The 22,078-nt window shown below is 36.9% G+C and overlaps 1 protein-coding gene across 2 annotated transcripts in view; it reads right to left on the bottom strand.

The window, feature by feature from the left end:
* The window catches only part of Adamtsl1 (ADAMTS like 1), a 393,459-nt gene that overhangs the window by 178,599 nt on the left and 192,782 nt on the right, over positions 1 to 22,078 (bottom strand). Inside the window, exons 10-13 of one of the 2 annotated variants that reach the window (XM_070007848.1) lie at positions 12,598 to 12,648; positions 8,050 to 8,254; positions 6,098 to 6,245; positions 2,121 to 2,205 (exon numbers count right to left, since the gene is read on the bottom strand). In XM_070007848.1, coding sequence (XP_069863949.1) covers positions 2,121 to 2,205; positions 6,098 to 6,245; positions 8,050 to 8,254; positions 12,598 to 12,648 — 489 coding nt within the window. The remainder of the gene's footprint in view (positions 1 to 2,120; positions 2,206 to 6,097; positions 6,246 to 8,049; positions 8,255 to 12,597; positions 12,649 to 22,078) is intronic. The other variant, XM_070007857.1, reaches the window with a different exon arrangement.

The following is a 22,078-nucleotide window of genomic DNA, read 5'->3' as shown; positions in this document are numbered from 1 at the left end:
TACTCTACCACTTGAGCCACAGTGCCACTTCCTGGGGATTTTATTAAGGTTAAGCATGAAGCATCTTAGACTGATGCTGGGAAACACATTCGAGGGTGTGAATGATGATGTTTTATGGGATGCTTCAATGGACTAATTAAACTCTACTTACAGCTTTCATTGAAGAGGTATCTAATGGGAAGGTTGTTAGTTAGAGATGCAAGATGATTTGGTTTATTTTCAACTCTATTCTTATTTAACACTAGACAATGCAATAGTACACATAGGGTAGGCTTTAGATCCAATGGCAAAGGACATTGTACAAGGACAAAAGATAGTTTAAGCAAAATAATACATATAGATTAAGTAAAAATGCATATTAGGGTTTCACTAGAGAATATTATAAAAAAAATAACCAGCTGTAATTACTTGGCATTTTTCAAGGCTTAAGTAAAACCTCTGTGGATTAATTTGCCTAATATCCCCTAAAATGAACTGCTTACTTCCTCCTGTCAAACCAACTCCTGGCAGGAGGAAGAGGAAAGCATTTTAAGCCTCATATGCTCATTTAAAGGGTGCATTGTGGTTTTTAATAACTATCTTTCCTCCAAAGGTCTGCCAGGTTAGTTGCTTTTTCTCAACATTGAAAATGTTGTTGTAGACATTTCACAGTATAGAAAACAGTCTGTGTTATGTTTAGTTGTTCTTTTAAGTAAAAATGGTGTCACTTAATATATGCATCATTTTTTCTATGGAAACAGTTTATCTATAAATGGCCTTTGGTGATTACATCTGAGTTTTTTAACTTCTGGATTTTTTTTGTTGAAACAGTTATTATTTTGAGTGAGATTCAGAAGTGCAATCTGTGTTCAGGAAAACCATATCAGATTTAGACTGAACCAGAACGAATCTAAGAAAATTCTAAGTTGCATTTGAATACATCAGCGATGGTGTTTGTTTATATCTCTAGTAAGATTGAATCTGTAGCTTAAATTTCCTATCTTATACCCTATACAATGAACTCCAAGAGTGTGGATGATATGATATTTATGTAACAGAGAGTTACATAAACAGAGAGATATTTATAGCTAACAGAGAGTCTGATACTTACTCTAACAACCTTTTTTTTTGGCCAGTTCTGGGGTTCCAACTCTGAGACTGGGTGCTGTCCCTGGGCTCCTTTGTGTTCATGACTCGCACTCTACAGCTTGACCCACAGCTCCACTTCTGTTTTTCTGATGGTTAATTGGAGATAAGAGTCTCAAGACTTTCCTGCCTCGACTGGCTTCTAACTGCGATCCTCAGATCTCAGACTCTTGAGTAGCTAGGATTACAGGCATGAGCTAACAGTGCTCAGTTTTAAAAAAATCTTTAACAGGAGAATTTGCTTTGGCTAGATGAAATTTGTCAGTAAAATGCATTCTCTTATCTATAAAAATAATGTGGCAATATCGCTATCAGTATTTTCTAGTAGAATCAGGATGTACCAGTCATCAATCAATTACTGTACTTTTCTCTCTCTCCCTTGTTTCCTCTTCTGAGGCATGTAGCAAATCATCTAATGGCCCTATAGATTTCATGGCTTTGAAGAAACTCAGTGGTAGAGGCAGATTACCAGAAGCAGGTAATCAAAGTTCTAGGTCTCCTTCTGGTACTGATTGTAGCAAGAAAGGGAAAATACAGCTACTAAACTCTTCTTTCCCCTTTATCTCTTTTGCTTGCCCTTAACTTAATGAGTGGCTATACTTCAACACTGGAAGATAAGGAATATGAAAAGCAGCCCAGATGTTCACATCAAATCTATTCCATATCATCAGAGATAGCCTGGGTTTTCTCACCATTGGCCCTTTGCCAAGAGAAAACAGGAGATGAGAATTTGGAGAAGAGGACTAGCACTCCATCTATTTTTCCCTACAGGCAAAGTTGATTCAAACAGCATAATCTGAGAAAATTTGAAATCACATTTAAGTGCAATCAAAGTTTTCACCAACATTTTGAAATGGATACACTTCTAATTGGAGAGCCAAGAGGGTTCAGTTCCCTTGGGGAAGATGGTTACATGAAGTTCAGAACCCATGAAAGCCAGAGCTGTGGAACCAACCATATTCAAAAGAAGAACCAGATGTGCTTTCAGAACTTACGAGGGCTCTTCTGACACAGCTGCTCCTTCTTCTAGCTCTTGAGCTTGCTTGTACCATGGCAGCTTGGCCTCGACAGGAAGTTTCTCTGAAAATGAAATTGCATGCACATAAAAAGAAGAGGTTAGAACCAATTTGAGATTTGAGGGAAACATCTCTTCCTACTCAACAGTTCTTAGTTTGGCCCTATAGCTAGAAGTTACTATATTGGTAACTGCAAATAATGTGTTTAGACAACGGTGGGTTTTAATGATGGGCATATCAGGAAAAAACAGAATCAAATTTTATAAAGGTTGCCTCTTAATTAATATTGTGCATACACTTCCCTTTTATTGAATAGCACAAGGAAGGGTCTTTTTTATTAGAAAAAGTTGTAACTGTAGGAGCCTGAGCTCCAAATGCATATAAAGATCATCAAAGCATCTTTCACATCTTTTAAAATAAACACAAAGTGCAATAAATTATATTGTAATTCTTTTATAATTTTGTTCCTTTTGTCTAAGTATAATCTATGCCATATTTTCAAATATAAACCAATACTCTGAAATTCGCAAAACGTCACTGTGAATTTCTGATCTATTCAATAGCACCCAAGTCTTACTGACAATTATAATGTGCAATTAATCCATAATTTGAGTTGTTACATCTATTCATCCAACTTTGACCGAACAAGTCAGAACAAGTTTCCTAACTACTTCCTGAGTAAAAATATAGAGGAGAAAAAGAAATAGAGAGGTTATAATGCTCTTATAGAATAACTGCCAAGGTTTCCATTTCTGACATATTTATTAAAGTCATTTATGGGCACATATGCCTTTAGAGTATGAGCCAGTGAATCTCTATCACCATTTTATAACATATGATTGCAAAAATGAAAGAAATATGTCCACACACATATACACCATAGAATTATATGGTATTTTAATAATGTTTAGAAAGGCAGGCTCACTAATGAGTTGTGAAAAATTCAGATTTTATTCTTGATAGTTAGCCACAGCTGCTTTTTGTTCTCTGAAGTGGCTTAGTAAAGATAGAGCTAGTAAATAGTGGACTATTTTTAGGTAGGAGCGTCCTACTTGTCTGCTATATTGCAGCCATTGTTTCTATTCAGAAAATAAAATGAGAAACATAAAACTGCCAAAAGGCAAATGGATTTGCTGACATTTGAACCACGGCAGCACTGTACCTTGTGCATCCATCATTTTGCAACACCCCTATTCACCCCAGTTAATTGACCTCATCAAAGAAGCTTCTTCTGACAGCATACATGAGCTCTCTGTGTCTCAGTAACATGTCTTCCATTGGACACAAATGGGAGACATGCAATGCTTCATAGCTGATGTGAAATGAATCCTGTGAGACGTTCTTGTGGCTACTTTGTCTAATATTTGAGAATGTTAATGACAGGCCACAGTGACAGGGGACATGTGGAGAGAACTTAATAAACATATGTATATATATATATATATATATATATATATATGCCATACATCGGGCTGTCATACTTGCATTATATCTCATTAACCTTACCATGACCTGTGGGGCAGATATGATTATTTTCTACAGTGTACAGATGAGAAAATGGAAGAGGAGAGAGAAATGTACTTATTAAAAGTAATTGGGACATACAAAGCAACAAAGAAATATCTTATAAATATGTTAGAAACAATCACATGAAAGAAAAAAAATTTGAATACAGATCTTAAGGTTCATTTCCCTAATATCAACTTATCTGACCTTTTCTGCTTGACTCAGACATATACTAGATATTGCAAATAAGGGAAACCATGGGACCTATGTGTCTTTGGGCCTGGCTTACTTCACTTAATATAATTTTTTCCAAGTCTTTCCATTTCCTAACAAATGTATGTCCCTCCCCCACGGTATAACCCCTGCTTTCACTGTATTTGATGTTGGTATAATTTGTGGAGGGGAAAGAAAAAAACAAATCGTTTAAATAGGGTTACAGGTTGAGCCATTGCAACAATGAGATGTACAAGTTGTTATGTCAAAAAATGAACTTTACAACTTTGGTGGCGGGGGAGGGGAGAGGAGGTTTCAGTGGTGGGGCTGGGGGAAGATGGGAAGGGATGGGAAGGGGAAACAAAGGAGGAGGCTACAATGCTTGTTAAGAAATGTACTCATTATCTTGCCTATGTAATTGTAACCCCTTTGTACAGTAGTATTTTCACAATAAAAAATAAAAATTAAAAAAAGTAATTAGGATTTCTAATATGGATTTTTTGATTTTAGATTCATAATGTTTCACACAGAAAGCATAATGAAGAGTTAGATTGTGGCTGATTTTTTAAAGAAATTTAATGGTTTAAAGAAATAAATTTTAGTTAATATTAGAATTTAGTTAACATTAAATTTAAAGGAGTCATATGATAAAGAATACCTTATATCTGGATGGTTTGTGGACAGATTTTCCTATTCTATCCACTCAGACTATTAAAAATAGTGGCACTGGTATGGGAATGTGCTTAGTGGTAGAGTGTTTGCCTAGCATTCATGAAGCCCTGGGTTCCATTCCTTAGTATCACATACACAGAAAAAGCCAGAAGTGGCACTGTGGCTCAAGTGGTAGAATGCTAGCCTTGAGCAAAAGAAGCTCAGGGACAGTGCCCAGGCCCTGAGTTCAAGTCCCAGAACTGGCAAAAAAATTGTGGCACAGAAATGATTATTATACTAATCTGGGAAATAGGGTATAATGTTAATACATCTTGTATTAAGTAAGTACTAAGTAGAAATTTTCTAAAATCTTTTTTTTAGTACAAATTATTTTATATATCTACTAAATTCAGATATTTTTACATTTTTATGCTCTGGAATTCATTTTCACATTAATGTTTTAATGTTTTCTCTTTCATCAGCTTGAACTATGAGACTCTATAGTATATGTCAAGCTTAGCAAAGTAGACACATGTGATGCTTGTATGCATTCCCTTTTGTTGGTGTGTGTGTGTCTCTGTGTGTCTCTGTGTGTGTGTCTGTGTGTGTGTGTGTGTGTGTGTGTGTGTAGGCAGGTAGGTACTGTGGCTTGAAATCAGGGATAGGACATTCTCTTTTAGCTTTTTAACTTAAGGCTACCACCCTACCACTTGAGCTATACCTGGATATTTGCTGGTTAGTTGGAGATAAGAGTCTCCTAGATTTGTCTTCCCTAGCTGTCTTCAAGCCATGATCCTCAGATTTCAGGCATGAGCCACCAATGCCCAGCAAATGCCTTTGTTTTTAACAGAGAGAATATAGTAAGTTACATATCTATTTTTTGTACTTTTTATTCTAAAAATGCTGCACAGAGGGGTTACAGTTACATGAGCAAGGTAATGAGTACATTGCCTATTGAGCATTGAAAATCTATTCCCTTTTAAGAAGACATGTATGGTATTTTCCATCATAGTCTTCAAGCAACTTCATGACTGGGGAGATAACTTTTTTGGTTTTGTGCCATTTCTGGGGTTTGAACCGGGGCCTGGGCCCTGTCCCTGAGCTTTTGGGTCAATACTGTCACTCCAGCACTTGCACACAGCTCCACTTCCAGCTCTTTTTGGTGGTTAACTGGAGAGAAGAGTCTCATGGCCTTTCCTATCTGGCAAAGCTTTGAACCACAGTCCTCAGATCTCAGCCTCCTAAGTAGTGAGGATTACAGGTATGAGCTACCGGTACTTTATTCTCATTGAGAGATAATTCCTCAGATCTCAGCCTCCTAAGTAGTGAGGATTACAGGTATGAGCTACCGGTACTTTATTCTCATTGAGAGATAATTTTATACACAGATTCCTATACACAATGCTTAATAAAAATTTGCAATCAAATTTGGAATGTTTGAAAATGTTCTTAGTAGAATTTAACTTATAAAGAGCCATGACTAAGAATACTTGGATACTTAAAAAATATCCCAAAGGATCTAAAACTGCATCCAAATACACATTATAATAAACAGACAGGAAAAGAGCACCTTTCTAGTTAATTACCTTTAGGCTTGTAGCAGGGGGTAGGTATGATGCATTCCTCTTTGATGTGGGGCTTTGTCTTTGCACTGCAGCCTCCCGTGTGCAATCCTCGATGGTCAATGCAGAGGACCACACGGTACCTGAGGCCCTGTCCACATGTCACTGTGCACTGGGAAGAGAGGACCAGAGAGAGGAGACTCATAGACAAAGCCTTGCTTCCTTGTCTTCAATTCTTGCTCCGGGGTTTTAAAATAAGGGCATTTTTGGGCACAAGGACTCTTTGAAGATTTATATCGCATCTTACAAGACAGGGGATCTAAGTTCTGTTTGACTATTGGGGGTGAAGGTGGCTGAAAATAAACCACTTTCAACTGAGGTTTGTATGAATCAGTCTGCAACCCTGAAGCACCCTTTGCATGCAAAGTCTAAATCAAATGCCGAAAAGATTTGTAGAATGTGCAAGTTCAATTACCTACACTGTTTCTATTACATTGCTAATGACTCCAATGTCCAAAAATATCCCCACATGAATACTAAGAGATTTTTAAATGCTGATGTATCCTTTTGGTGGGTTTTGAACTTAGCGCCTTATAGTTACTATGTAGACACTTTGCCACCGAGCCATGCTTGGTGCCTAATATTAAGATATTTTTTTTTTTTTTTGGGTCCGGTTGTGGGGCCTGAACTCTGGGCCTGGGTGCTGTCCCTCAGCTCTTCAGCTCAAGGCTAGCACTCTACCACTTGAGCCACAGCGCCACCTCCGGCTTTTTTCTTTTTGTTTATGTGGTGCTGAGGAATTGAACCCAGGGCCTCAGGCATGCAAAGCAAGCGCTCTACCACAGAGCTACCTTCCCAGCCCCAATATTAAGCTATTTTAAACTGCTGTTATAATCAATTTATATCGCAGCAAACCCAATTCAATTGACTGTACTAAAATGGGAAAATAATGTTCACACGAATGAGTTTAATGGGCAGAGGTAGACCTAGTACCCCTAATAGTCATCAGCACCTTTCTGTAGGACTTCTAGACTCACGAAAACGTCATAGCTCTTGTCTGCTACAAAGCCACAAGACTCAGTGGAAAACCTTCCATCTTTTCTGTGGGTAAGGACACAATGGTTTACTTCTTCAACTTTCCATGTTCTTTACCATTTCCTTTTATGTATTAACAATCAGAAAACCCAGAATGACATTTGAAGCTGGATTATTGTAGGTTTCCTAAAGTCTATAATTTTTAGTTTACATTATTCTACTTGATCCTCCTTTTAATTGTTGGGATGTTTTCATTTAGTCCTTTTTTCTTTCCAAGGAGTCATACACATAGGTTCAATTTTAATCTAACCACACTTTTTATAGATATATACAGAGCATAATAAATAAAAAAGTCAAACTGTGGTCTACTGAGCTCAATTATCAAAGCAGTTAACTTTTACCAATTCAGGATGATTAACTTCAGTTCTACTTTTTTTTCATTCTGTGCCCATCTTGGGACTTGAACTCAGGGCTCAAAGCCTTAGCTCTTGCTTGGCTTTTTCACTCAAGATCAGTGCCTTACCACTTGAGCCATCCCTCCAATTCTGGCTCCTTTGCAGGTTATTTGGAGATAAATCTCATGGATGTTTCTGCCTAGTTGGCTTCAAACCATGATCCTCAGATGTCAGCCTCCTGAGTAGCTAGGATTACATGGCATTAGCCAATAGCGCCAGGCTTAGCTTCAATTACTCTTAAAAAGCATTTGCTTTGCCCATAGAGGGGAACACTAAGGGTTTTTTGTAAAAGTAACTTGAAGAAAGGCATTTAGTTTTTGTCACACTGGATTGGAGGCATTCCATCTCCAAAAGCTAAGCTGGTAGGCTTCTAATAACCCTAAGAGGAGACGCATGGAGCCACACAGGGTATGTGGTGGGGCCATGATGGAGAGAGGGAAGAGTGGACTTACTCTCCTAATGAACAAAGAAAGAGGGCACAGTTACCGGAGACCACTCCTGTGCCAGCCATTTAGGGCAGTCAAAAATGTTGCAGGGCTGCACGATGGGCATCTTAGGGGTGTACATGCATTTCCACTCTTCCACTGACGTGACATGCCCCTGGATGTCCTCCTCCACACAGGAAACTGCCCGGCTCTGGATGCCCCCCCCACAGGAGGAGGAGCACGCGGTCCATGGGGTGGCCTCCCACCTACAGAAGCAAGGGGAGTCATCAGGGCAGACATGCACATCACCACACCTCCTCAGTGAGCTGTCACACAACCCCGTTCCCTGGGTGTACTGGGGGCATGGAGTTCTCAGAGGCTATGGTCCAGCAAACCAAATGCCATCTGTTATCTGAAATCTGAGGAAGAGAAAAGGATCCAACATTGGCTACAAGGCCTTGTAAACTGTGAAATGATACACAAATGTAAGAGACTGCAGTTTGGGAAGCTGTCCACAAGGATATCTATACTGTCTGTAACCTGTTCATAAGAAGCAAGTTCAGTTCATGGTCCTGATCTCCCCATTGTTTCAAGATACATATTAAAGTTTAATGACTTAAATACCGTTAAGAATCGATATCAATACTAAAGTTGAATAATTAATACTCATAGCTTGAATTCTGGCAACTTCATTTTTAACAGATGACTTTCATACTTTGGGTTTACTTTTATAGGAGAAGCTCATACAAGAATAATGTAGGCAATAGCTTTTCCTCCCTTGCTTCTGCCATTGTCAGCTTTGGGATTCATAGACTGCACATAATTCTGATTCTTGAACTGTGACATCATTGGGTTGAGGAGAAAAAGGTTAATATCATCCTTAATTCTCTGATGAAGGATACTGAAAGAGTTCCTCCAATAAAGAACTCCTGAAATTGTGAAGAGGTTTGGTTTTCGCTGAAAAGGTTTATGATGTCAGAATATAGCTGTGTAGGGGGTAGGAAATAACAATATTGCCAATAACATTGAAAAGAATTCTGTCAATGTTTCAAAGCCTTTACACAGTTCTGAAACATTTGGGTCCAGACCCAGAGAGATATCTTTGCCTGCTTCTTTTCTGTCCTCATGTGGATTTAGATTATTGACATCTCTAAAATTAGAAGCATTGAGATTGATCAAGCCAAACTTGTCTTTCTTATGTCTATTCTATTCTGCTTGTTGAGAATTGATAAGAAACTTTAAGACCTCCTTTTGAATTAATTATGAGAGATATCATTTTAACTAGAGAGAAATGAAACATCACAGAGTTGATCCACTTGAGTACCTAAATTAAACATACTGCAAAAACACCTCATGGAGACATATTATTCTGTACTTGGCCATTTGAGCCACAGTTCCACTTCTGGCTTTTTGGTGGTTAATTGGAGATAAGATTCTCATGAATTTTTCTGCCTTGGTTGGCTTTAACCCCAAATCCTCACATCTCAGCCTTCTGAGTAGCTAGGATTACAGGTGTGAGCCACCAGCACTGGCTAACTATCTAACTAACTAACTCTCTCTCTCTCTCTCTCTCTCTCTCTCTCTCTCTCTCTCTCTCTCTCTCTCTCTCTCTCTCTCTCTCTCTCTCTCTCTATATATATATATATATATATATATATATATATATACAGTTAGCCAGTGATAACTATATATTTTTTTTTTCTGGCCGGTCCTGGGGCTTGAATTCAGTATGAGCTCTGTCCTTGAACTTTTGTGCTCAAGGCTTGAGCTCTATCAATTGAACCATAGCTTTACTTCTGGCTTTTTTGTGATTAACTGGAAATGAGTATCACAGACTTTCCTGCCCAGGCTGGCTTTGAACTACAGTCCTCAGATGTCAGCCTTCTGTGTAGCTAGGATTACAGACATGAGCCTCTGGCACCTGGCTTAATAACATATTTTTAGTGTACATTTAATCTAAAATATCAAGATACTATAAAAGAGCACATTTTAAAATAGGTTTTCTGAAATCTCTAAACTTGACTCTAAAGTGTGAGTCATTAACTTCTGTCTCAACATTTGAATTTGACTGTAGTGCAATTTCACGAACATAAATAAGTATCCTTTTCAATGTCATTGATCACAGAAAGACAAACAAGGCTAGGAATGTGTAACATAAGTTCCAGCATAATACAATTGTAGTTCTATATGTGGAATGAATATTATATGTGAATCCTTGAATAATATATTTAAAGAAAAGCATAATTGGGTGCTTTAAAGTACAACAGAGGGCATTAGACAAGAAATCTTAATACAGTGGCCAGGATGAGTTCTTGGAATAAAAGAAGATATATCCAAAGTCCTTCCTGGAAACGTGTTCTGAAAGAACATTACATGGTTTTGTGTGTTATATATTTTAATTTCTTTTAAAAATACAGAATGTATTTAGTTAAGAAATTCTCAAAATTAACAAATATAGAAAAGTAGCATAAATTAATTAAGACTGATTCATTAGACTACATTCTTATGTCATATTCAATATGTTTTAGTTCAAAGACTGAAAGTGGGAAGAACAACCTAATAATTCATCAGTAGTACATTGTAGCTATACCTCTGGTCTTAATCTTATATAAATATCTTAAGTAAAGCCTTCTACCTTGATTAGTGGGTGATCGCCATTTCAGAATAATTTCTGAGCTTTATTTTGATGAAATGAAAACACATCTATAGAAATAGGTCCTATTTGCAATGATTTTTGTCAATAGAGTGGAATTTCTATCTTCAGAATTAGCTAAGTAATACAAGTTTAAAAGGTATGGAATATAGTCTGTTCATTTTTAATTGTTCTTCATCTTGTGTGGCATGGGTATACCAAGTGCAACACAGGGCATGGTGCAAATATGAGGGGTGACCATTTCAATATGCCATTGGGTTTTAGGCATTTGTGGGAAATCTTTTTTTTTAAATAAGAGATCAAGTCTAACCTAAGACAGGCATTGGCTATGCCAGAGAAATATGAACAAGAGAGATCAGAGACCATATTACAGAAATCTAGGAGCTATCATTACAAAAAAAATGTGATGTTGCTCATTCTTGACACCTAACTTTGCTTTCGCTTTTAATATATATCCTTCCTTCAAACAGATACATATTCTATGAATAGTTATTGTCCCAATAAAAACTGAAATTAAAGAGAATTTTTATTTACATAAATTGATCTTTTGGTAGTTTCATTAAATTACCAAGAATGAGATGACTTTTGGATCAACCTAGCAAAATGACAGTCTTTCGTTGTCTTTATCAATATAATCATCAGAAAGTGGCTACGAAAAGATAGCCATTTAGGGAAAGTATTTAGCAACAACACTTGTATCTAGGAAAAATCAAATGTCCCTTCTTACATGTTAGCATTAACATGTTAAAAAGTGAGTGCAATGCCTGCATCTAAGAAGATACTGGATGATGACTTATATGTAGATGTTTGTGTAAATGTGTGTGTGTAAATACACAAGCATTAAGCACATATCAGTTCTAATTTTTGTAGATATGTGTTTGCATATTTATGGTATATGGGTATGACTGCTGACAAAGGAACAGGAGAAGTGGAATCATTGGGGAATTAGACTAGATAGCCTTGAGATCATCTAACATCTAATACATATTAATTCATTAGGGATTTGGAGACTTTCAAACAAATATTCTATATTTAACTATTTAGAATACAATTACTTTCTGGCTTGGTTTTATTTGGGATGGAGAAAACTACTTAGATTATTCTATTTATAGTCTAAATCAAAATATTTGATTCTAAATTGTAGCTGATTCCTGGAGGGGCAAATTAGCAAAGAAAATTGAGCAAAAACAGTTTCCAATGTGTGAGATGATGCATTTAATAAGTGTATTTTTTCAGCAACTCCAGTTTTCTTATGAATGTATTGTATAGATAATACATTCTCTAAAAATGAGTTCTAATACCAAAAATATTTTCCAATTTTAAAACACTATTCTACATTTTAAAAAGTGGCAATAGAACACAACAAAAGATAACACAACACATTATGCTGTGTTCAACAATATTGAATTTTATGTTTTAAAAAATGTCCTCTAAAGTATTCTGAATAATAAGGATATAAAAAACTACCTTTGGTTCTTAATCATAATTTCTTCAAAATGACAAGAAGACATTTAAAACTGTATGCATCATACCACATCTGGAATTCCACAGTCATAGTGTTTGATAATACTTCAGGCTCTGTGTTTGCTTAACAGTTAGCAACAGTGCTTTAATGACTAGGGTCCTATCGCAGAGGAAACATAGAAGAGGACAAAGAGAGTTAGAGAAAGACATAACATAAATCCACACACTATGTCTAATTGGAGTGAATTACTGTGTCCACTCCACTGTAATATGATACTATCTTAAAATGGCTTTTGAATGACAAGCTTACAGTCTGAGTAGGCCAATATATTCAAAAGCAGAGCTTAAGAGGAATGTAAAAATCTACCATCTACCATCTTACTTTTAAAGAAAATCACAATCTATCTATCTATGTTTATATGAATATATAGTTACAAAAGTATCAGAAGACTGATTTGCTAATTCTAACATCAGGATGATTGATTTACGTACCGAGGAAGGGGATGGTAGAGGTCATAAGGCATGATCTGCTTGTATCCGTCACTGTTAGGAACAATAATGCCAACCCTCTGAGTAGAAGGTACACACAATAAAATAAACACTAAATGATTACATCATAAAGAATCTTATACAATGCAAAACATTAATAAATCATCTTTAAAAAGCAACACTAAAGCAGTTCATAATCTTTATGCTGGCATATGCTTCATGATGAGGCTAGTTCTTTGCAACAACACCATTTACTATAATTAATTCTCTGATCTAAGCAGGAAATACCAGTGTAAAAGGAGGTGGCAAGAAAACTTGGCACATCATAATTAACTATGACACAATAAGCTCGTAAATGTTCTTTAATCCCTCAAATTGTACATTCTATGAGGTCATTATTATTATCATCATTATTAATGTTATTTCCAGATGCTTACCAAGGGATTACAGTGACTGTCTCATTTCTGATAAAAGAGAAAACTATTGAAGCAGGAGGGTAAGCACCCTTGCACTGATGATATTAGGTAGCATGCATTAGCAAATAAGTTTCTTCTTTTGTCAGTCTTCTCAAGATTTTACTAATGCCTGGAAGTTATCTACTTACATGTTTAGTACAGGGAGAAAGGAACAACCAAATATAGTAAGCGACTATTAGCAAAAGCAAAATCTCTACTAAAATAAAGTTAGGAAAATGTTTCATAAATATGAAAGGGCTTTTTGGTTTATAAAATGTTGGCTGGGCACTGGTGGCTCATACCTGTAATCGTTGCTACTCAGGAGGCTAAGATCTGCGGGTCATGGTTTGAAGCCATCCTGGGCAGGAAATCCTGTGAGATTCTTATCTCCAATTAATCACAGAAAAAGTGGGAAATGGTGCTGTGGCTCAAGTAGTAGAGTTCCAGCTTTGAGCAAAAGGAGCTCAGGGACAGTGCCCAGGCCGAGTTCAAGCCCCAGGATTGGCAAAAAAGTGATGCAATGTTAACTGCTTTATGGAGGCAGTTGTGATTATTGTGGTGGTTGATGGTATCTAATGACTGTGCTTGTAGCTGAAGGATGCACTCCAAATGACATAAGTTGTGGGGAAGACCCTGGAGGTCTTTAGGACTCAAATAAGCCACATTTCACTAATTTCAACCAAATCCACTAATTGGTAAGATGGTGTTCTTGCTCAGGCCTGATCCTTTGACTTGTGGAGGACTTTTGACTCATGGGATTTGGGTAAGAGGGTGAGTATAGCAGAGCCTTCCTCAAAGGTAGAAGATGAAGAGAGCTCAGACAGAAGTGGCATAGTGGGACATAAACAGAAGATGCTCATTTTGCAACTGACAAATGACAGGATGCCTCTCCTTTGAACACAGGAGCCCAGACATTCTATTTATAATCATAGGATTGATGGATCAATATTTAGTTATATATTCATATACCTATATAGTTATATAGGTACATATTCATACACTCATATAGTTATATCTGTATATACTTATATTTAAATCAGCTAGAAGTTTCATTTTCACCCTATCTTCTGATATAGGATGTTGTAGTATATTCTTTTTATATGATGAGCACACCTAAGTGTTTGGGTAGAGATAGTAGGTTGATAATACTGAGAATCAGAAAGATAATGAAATAATACTGGGTAAAAATCATTAAAGATAAAAAGGAAAGAGAGAGGGATAGAGAAGCCTGCTCAGGTTTCTAAGAAATTACCAAAATGTAAGCAGAACATGAGAGAAACTAGATTTATTTCATAGAAAATGGAAAACAAAGTAATGGAGACAGATATCCAAGCAAAGGGAATTATTGGAATACTAATTGGTTTATTTTATACATTGTGCTTTCTATGCAATTTGTATTATTTGTATGATAAAATTTTCCATAGTACATGTGTATAAGTGTGTACTTGCATACTGGTGTATGTGTCCTACCATTGCTTAGCAATGGTTATGAAACTACATCTACCTTTGGGTATGTTCAAAAGCCCATGAATATTCCATTACATTTTTGTCCTTGTTTTGGAAGTTAAATGTCCTATTTTTTCTACCTTCTGGTAAGTGAGAAACTGAAGAAAGCCTAATCCTGAATTTTGGGATTTCTTCCTAGGAATTCATCCATCTAGTAATTAAGGTAATTTTCTCTCCAAAAGGCCTATATTTTAAAAAGTGCCAAGAGCCCGAATTTCCTTTAATAACTTTGGATATGTACGGTTGTCTAATAGCAGTCTGTTAGGAAATAAATCAAATTGACTTTGAAGTCTTATGTTACCTGCCCCTAGTATCTTCATTCATGCCTCTATCTATTTCTCAGTGCAGAAATGCATACCATTGCTTGCTCTTCTGAAAAAAATTATGGCTATAATTTTTCATCTTCAGTATTAGAATGAACTGTTGCAGATCTCTGTCAACTGATTTATCAGCTGATGATATTTAAAATGGAGAAGGTAACACTGAAGGAAACAAGTTGGAGCAAAGAAAGGGAATTAATGGGGGAGTGCATAGAATTCAAGAGGTTGGGCTTTGCTTTGGACTGATTTAGAAATTATGTTTTTGTTTGAATGAGACACTTTAAACCTGGACTCAGCAAAACTATAGCTATATTTGTCTTTCTATGGCCTGGGTCACTGTGAAGACTCATAAAATGACTCTGTGGCACCTGTAAAAACAGAAAGATATCAACACAATGGTGCTCTGTCCAGTCCTACTACTGCAAATTCGTGTGCACAGGGTCTGCTTGCTTCTGGAGCTCATGTCACAGCCCTAGCCTCTGGCTTCACTGTTACAAAATGGAAGACAATATCGCTTAAACTTAATTTCCTAAGACGAATTGCTCTTTCTTGGCAAAGTGCACACCACCACGTAGAAAATGTCTTCATGTTTGGGTATCAATTTAGGTGTGTGTGTGTGTGTGTGTGTGTGTGTGTGTGTGTGTGAGAGAGAGAGAGAGAGAGAGAGAGAGAGAGAGAGAGAGAGAGAGAGAGAGAGAGAGAGAGAGAGAGAGAGAGAGAGAGAGAGAGAGAGAGAATGTGGAAAGTGGTGAAGCAGGTGAAAATCACCTTTTAAAATGATTACAATGAGAGATATAAGGAACAATTGATTGGGGGAAGGGGGTTAAACACACTCATTCTCCATTGCCTTAATGATCCTGACCATTCTTGTGCTTTTCACAGTGGGCAATGACATGATTCCACCTAAAAATACCCATCATGAGGATTTGTGTTGGTAAGAAGAAAAAGTCCAGATGAGAAAGAGAGCCTCCTCACAAAGGAATGTGGTGTAGGAGATATCACTCTTCATTCTTCAAAACCTACACCTAACTGAACTGTCTCATGGCAGAGTGCTTCGATATTAGGACAGCTCTGTGAAATATTATGCAGAACATAAACACAAAGAGTTTGAATAACTTTTAGTGGCATTTAATATACACAGATATAATTGCAACTGAAGATTGCATGCAGAATAGAATGTGCAATATACAACCCACAATATTAAATTTGTGTGCCCTTATGTGATTTATACAATAATGGCCATGTTTTATACATGTATGTATTGTATGTGTGCACATGCATATACACACATGTGTGTGCATGTGTATATGTACTGTCATACTTGTAGTAAGAAAACATCTAACAACAGTGATTAGTTCCTGGTATTTGCATTATACATAATGTATTTTCCACATTTTAAAATAATGTGTCACCTTCAACAATCTCAGAAATTGTTTTCTGAGTATGAAAAAACTCAAATCAGAATAAAAAAGCATAGGATGGGAACATTTGGAACTATGACCCAAAGGAGGGTTATACGAGGAAGTAAGTCCATCAGTACAAATTCCATGAGTCAATGAAAGATTATTGAGTCATGGTATAGAAATAGTCTAAGATGTTACATTAGCACAATATGCCTGACTAAAAAAATCAAACCCTAATCAGGCTACTCAGTCATGTAATTCACACATTGTGAGAAAACTCTAACAGAAAAATCCTAATGCAATGAATTCCAAAGATCTCTAGTTTAGGAAATTCTTTTTATCATAGACATGAGCCATCAGGACCCTGTCAGAGAATCTCCCATGACCCCTTGCCTCTTTTCTTGGGCTGCAGATTCTCATTCCTGACACCCTGACAGCAGCATGTGCTCTGGGCTTTCTAGATCAGTGTGTCCCAGTCAATTCATTATCTTCCTCTGGAAACTCTTTTGTGACTACCACCTGTACTTAGGGCACTGTCTCTCTTCCTCCCACTCTACACACTGAAACATTTTTGATACTTTTCCTTCCTGTGGTCTCTATCAGCTCTTGGTTCTTCCAGCTAATTATCTTTAGCAATGTTCTGACAAGTATAGGTGTAAAAGTATAGGGGTAAAAACACCTATACTTGTACACATCCTTTATACCTATACTGGTATACATCTCCTAACATCTCTATCTGGAGTAGTAGACTTTTCCCATCCAGCCTACTCATTGCTCTAATAGTAACCAAATTATGTTTCCCAACTCAAAAGTTGTAAAATGGTTTTGTAATCCCCAATGAAATTCCTTAGTCAAATACTACATTTGCTAAAGTCTTATTTTATTTTCTCTCTTAAGGTCTAGCCAGAAAATGTCTTGCTTTTTCTCCCAAACACTCTTAACACTAAGTCTTCTCATCACTTTTAATGATATACTAACTTCAAACTATTCACAAGTTTTTTTCATTAATTTAACAACATGGGACAGAATCCAAAATGATTATTGTATCTCTCAGGGCAGTGCCCTGCATGTGGGTGATTAGTTAATGTTTCCAGAATGACATCATGTCATTTGTGTGGACACGTAGGTAAGCAATACAACTATTGAGTTAAAACAAATGAATCAATAAAAAGCAAAATGTTTAAAAGTCATTAGAAAAGGAGGCAGAGAAACTCTCAAACAGAAAAACTCCCCAACTGTCATTTACAACATACATATTCAGCCCAGTCCTTGCATTTTTGCTAGCTCTGCCATCTTTGAGAGAGGACAGTTTGGAGAATGTTTTGGCAATGAGCCAGAGTGATTGACTGACATAAGGCAGAGAGAGGACCAGGTAATAACAAATATGCTGCTACCTGGCTTGGTTTAACTCTTTTGTCTTTCCATTGAGTTTCTCCCTAAAGTTACTATGAAGCGTTCTAAAACTCTCCTCCTCTTCCATCTTGAATGTCTTTCAGATATCAACTCACTTTAGATAGGACTGACTCATGCTTCAAAGCACAGGATAGGTACTAAATTTAAAAAAGAATGAAATTATGGGTGGAAGAGGGTTCCAAGCCCAGACAATGAGCTCCATTTTCTCTAGACAATTTCAGTGGAATAGCACTCTAGCATACCCTAGAGCTCAGAACTCTTTGGCCCATAGTTTGAAAACCATGGAACTAAGGCAGTTGTCTTAAAAAACGCTATGTTAACATGTCTCAACTGCTTGAAACACAATGAGGCTCCCTAACATTGACTTTTAAAATATTTTTTAAACCTTTCTTATATTGAGTGATTAGAACATGGTTTTCTTACTAAATATCATCAGCTTTTATGCATACATATGAAAGAGGGCTACTTAACCTGGATATGTGGTTTATTCAAATACAAACACTTTATATGCTGGTTATAGGGGTCTGTGATGCATTTGAAGCAGACTTCACAGGTTGCTCAGGACAACACACAGAGTAAGGGTCACTGGGAAACATGATAGCTTGTGTGCTTCACCCCTGTGTTTTTGTAGTGTAGGAGATACTCTTACAATAGAAGCTCTTTTACTCACCCCAACAAGAGATTATTTAACCTCTTTGATCTTCAGTGTTTTCATTTATAAGATGTCGATGACAATATTGTTCATGCTAACTTCTTTGAGATTGTAAAACAAAAATTAAGTGATGTATGTGAAATCATTTTATAAACTTCAAATACATGTGATATATTGGACAAGTCATTTTACCAGTTTGGATCTCAATTTAATAGTGGCAATTGAACTTTGTTGAATGTTTAGCATCTTGCCAAGAGCTTTACAGGTATTCTTTCACTGATTTCCCCCACGTACTCTCTGACAGGAGCATTCTTATATTTGTTTGGCAGATGGTAAAACTCAGTTCTAGAAAGGTTAAGTAAAGAAATGACTTAGCAAGTAAAGTCACTTAGCTATGAACTCATAGTCAAGGATGATGATGCTACCTATTCTATTAACTCATAAATGAATTGAACGAATTCCACAAATTATTATTTTAAAAGTCTTATGTTATATTGATAAGGCCTGATCTTATTATTAGTGATGAATTAGCTTGATAAAGACTTGAGTTGTCCTGATAAGTGACTTAGAGTTGATTACATGATTGTCAGATAATATGTGATATGGCTGAAAGCTCGGGCAAATAAAATACACCTGGATCATGCTTCACTATCTCATTATAAATAATGCACTTAAGTGGAATCAGATTTTATAATGCTATTTTACTTGCTTATACATCAACTTGTCAAAATAGTATATTTAAACAAGATTGATCAGAAGTTGTTACTTTTCTGTATCACTTAACCACTGTAATAAAACTAGAGCTTACATGAGCTCTATGATTAAGAAAACCTTTCATCACTTCATAACTGCTAAACAAGTAAACCCTTCTCTGGTCCTTACATGAAGTCTTCCCTTTTGCAGACACACATGGCATAAATCCCATGTGAGCTGAACAGCAAAGTATCCCAGCTGGTTAATTGGGATTTAGGCAGTGGTAAATGGAGACTTCAAGAACTACCATCTTAATTTCTTATGATTATTTCTCTTTAAAAAGTCAGACAAGCGTGATTTACTTTTAAGACGCAATTTTCCTAGGAATTACATTTCCTTATATGACAACAATCTATAGAGAAGCTCCCTTCCAGACTCAGAAATTTCAAGTTCCATTGTTTCCTTTCAAGGAGAAAAAGCTGATTTCTGGAGTGCTTAAGAGTTTCTCTGAGGTACCATCAACATAATTATCATAACCATCATCTTAGTCATAACAGAGGCAGTAACGAACATTTATTGAGTGCTTATCATGTGTCAGGCACTCCACTAAGCTCTTTAAATGTATTACACCACTTACTTCTCATGACAACTTTATGAGGTAAGTAGTGTTATTATCCTCACTTCAGAGGATAAAAAAAGCAACTAAGGCTTACTGAGAATAAGTAATTTGCCAAAGGCTACTCAACTAGTTAAGTGGCAGAGCCAGGGTCTCAAACACATCTATTTCATTCTAAAGTTTCTATTTCTAACTACCAGCCTCTAGTGTTGCCGATTAGTGGTTTACCAAGTCAGCCCAAGAACCCAGGATTTTAGATGCCACTCACTACTCTTACCACCACTTCCAATGCAGGGTGTTCCTTTACACTTATACTAGGATTCAGTTCTGAGACTTGTTCTTCACAATTTGGTCCCTGGCCAGGGATAAATTATGCAATTTACTGTCAAACTAAATGGAGTTGGACTAAAAAAAATCTACTTGATCACTTGATGCTGTTTGGGGCATACAAGTTTGGGCATTTGCTTAGGACAATTGCTCAGAATTCCTTGAGGGAAGGGGGAATCTGGATGCAGTTTAAGCTAGGAACAGATTTGCTCACTAATGATTGTGAATGTGATAGTATGATGAGTGAGAACTTTTTGCACTTGTCCACTGGTTGCCAATTTAAGCCCTTTTATTACTACCTTGGAGGGAAAACTAGAGGTCTGTGCCAACCCAATGTGCAAAGGTGGATCTCTGATCTTCTCTCAGTGTCTTTCACAATCCCCTTGCCCCCAGCAACCTTAGTCTCACCCATGTCTCAGACTAAGACATCCTTATAAGGCTAACTGCTTCATGTTTTATGTCTGACGCTGCTCTGAAAACATAGGGTGCTTATTAGCTGAAGTAAACTATTATGTTTTAGTTTTTCAGAACCATAGGCATACACCTGGAGGCTTTCTGGCCTTATAACGGACTTGACCTTTTCATGTAAGCAACAAAAGCTGCTGCCCATATTTCTAAAATGCTTCTCTTTTTGTAACCATAGGCATAAGAGTTTATATTTGAAAGGATCCCAAAGGTCATAGTTACATGGGGGGGGGGGAATTTTTGTGGTAAAAGTATAAAGCAGAAAAGTAAAACTGCAGTAGATCCCTGACACAGAGGAGGGGCGTGTCTCTGGATTTCTGAGACTACCCAAATTGGGAAGACCACCTGAATGTACCAAGCATATGGTCACATAGTGATGTCATAGCTCTTAATGCCAATGAAAAACAGTATTCATTTTTAGCTAAAAGTCACTAAATCTTTATACCTCATTTTTGTTTTACTTCCCTTAGCTTTAGCATTGCCTCTCTTTTCGACACTACTTTTGGCTAGGAAACTAGGTATTTTATCACTTTGTAAAAATGACTTCATAAATGACACTAGCCGAGAACAATAAAGTCTTCCTGGGTGGAAAGCATAGGGAAGTCAGGGAGGCTCAATCATTGGTTTTATAGGGCAATGATCTTAAATTCCTACCCCAGAAAAAACCTCAAGTTACTACATGTCATGGATGGTCAGGCTTGCTTGGAGAAGAGTAGAAAGAAAGAACGCTAAATTTCTGAGTTCCAGGTATTAACTTTATAGAGTATGATCTCATCTCTTCCATGAGCTATGGACAAGACTGGAAAGAAACACGGCGAAAGCAGTGACAGTGCTTATCTGGGTGTAGTGGGGATTATTAGTGAGTTTTGTTGTTTTCAGTTTTTTGTTTATTTTGTGCTGGTTCTGGGGCTTGAACTCAGGGCCTGGGTGCTGTCCCTGAGCATTTGTGCTCAAGGCTAGTCCTCCACTACTTGAGCTAAAGCTCCACTTCTAGCTTTTGGATGGTGAATTGTAGAGATGAGTCTCAGAGGCTTTTCTGCCTTGGCTGGCTTTGAACCCCAATCTTCAAATATCAGACTCATAAGTAGCTAGGATTCTAGGCTTGAGCCTCTGGAGCCCAGCTCATTCTAACCTTTGAACTCACCAAGATTTCTAAGTGAACATTCAATATCTTAGAAAAGAGAATAGGATCAATGTGAAGGGTCTCCTCAAGTTCAAAAATCTCTTACCATTGAGTTAATTTACAATCATTGCCATCAGGAGATGTTACTATTATTAAGAAAGGGAAGCAAATGAGAGAAAGTGAAACAACAACAACAAAAAGAAGAGCAAATCAAAATAGGACAGATTGCCTGGGGTGGGAGTCTTGAGAATTCCACACCACTGGTAAGCTAGGCCTCCCTAAGAACTGTATTGAATTAGGACAATTCACAAACATTGTGCATGAGTTTAGAAATTTTGCGAATTTCCTCAAACTGAAATAATGACTTATGTTTACAAGCAATGAGATGGAAGTTGGAAGGATAAAGGCATGAGAATAAACAGTGATTTAGTAATGGTTTAGTCATCGAAAGGCTCATACATGACATATAAAACTATAATATATAAACTTGACACTGTTGAGATTTAGATGG

The sequence above is a fragment of the Dipodomys merriami genome, unplaced genomic scaffold (assembly GCF_024711535.1).
Source record: "Dipodomys merriami isolate MVZ:Mamm:240054 unplaced genomic scaffold, mDipMer1.0.p SCAF_11, whole genome shotgun sequence".
NCBI classification, from domain to species: Eukaryota; Metazoa; Chordata; class Mammalia; order Rodentia; family Heteromyidae; genus Dipodomys; species Dipodomys merriami.
This window is presented reverse-complemented; position numbering and strand designations above follow the sequence as displayed.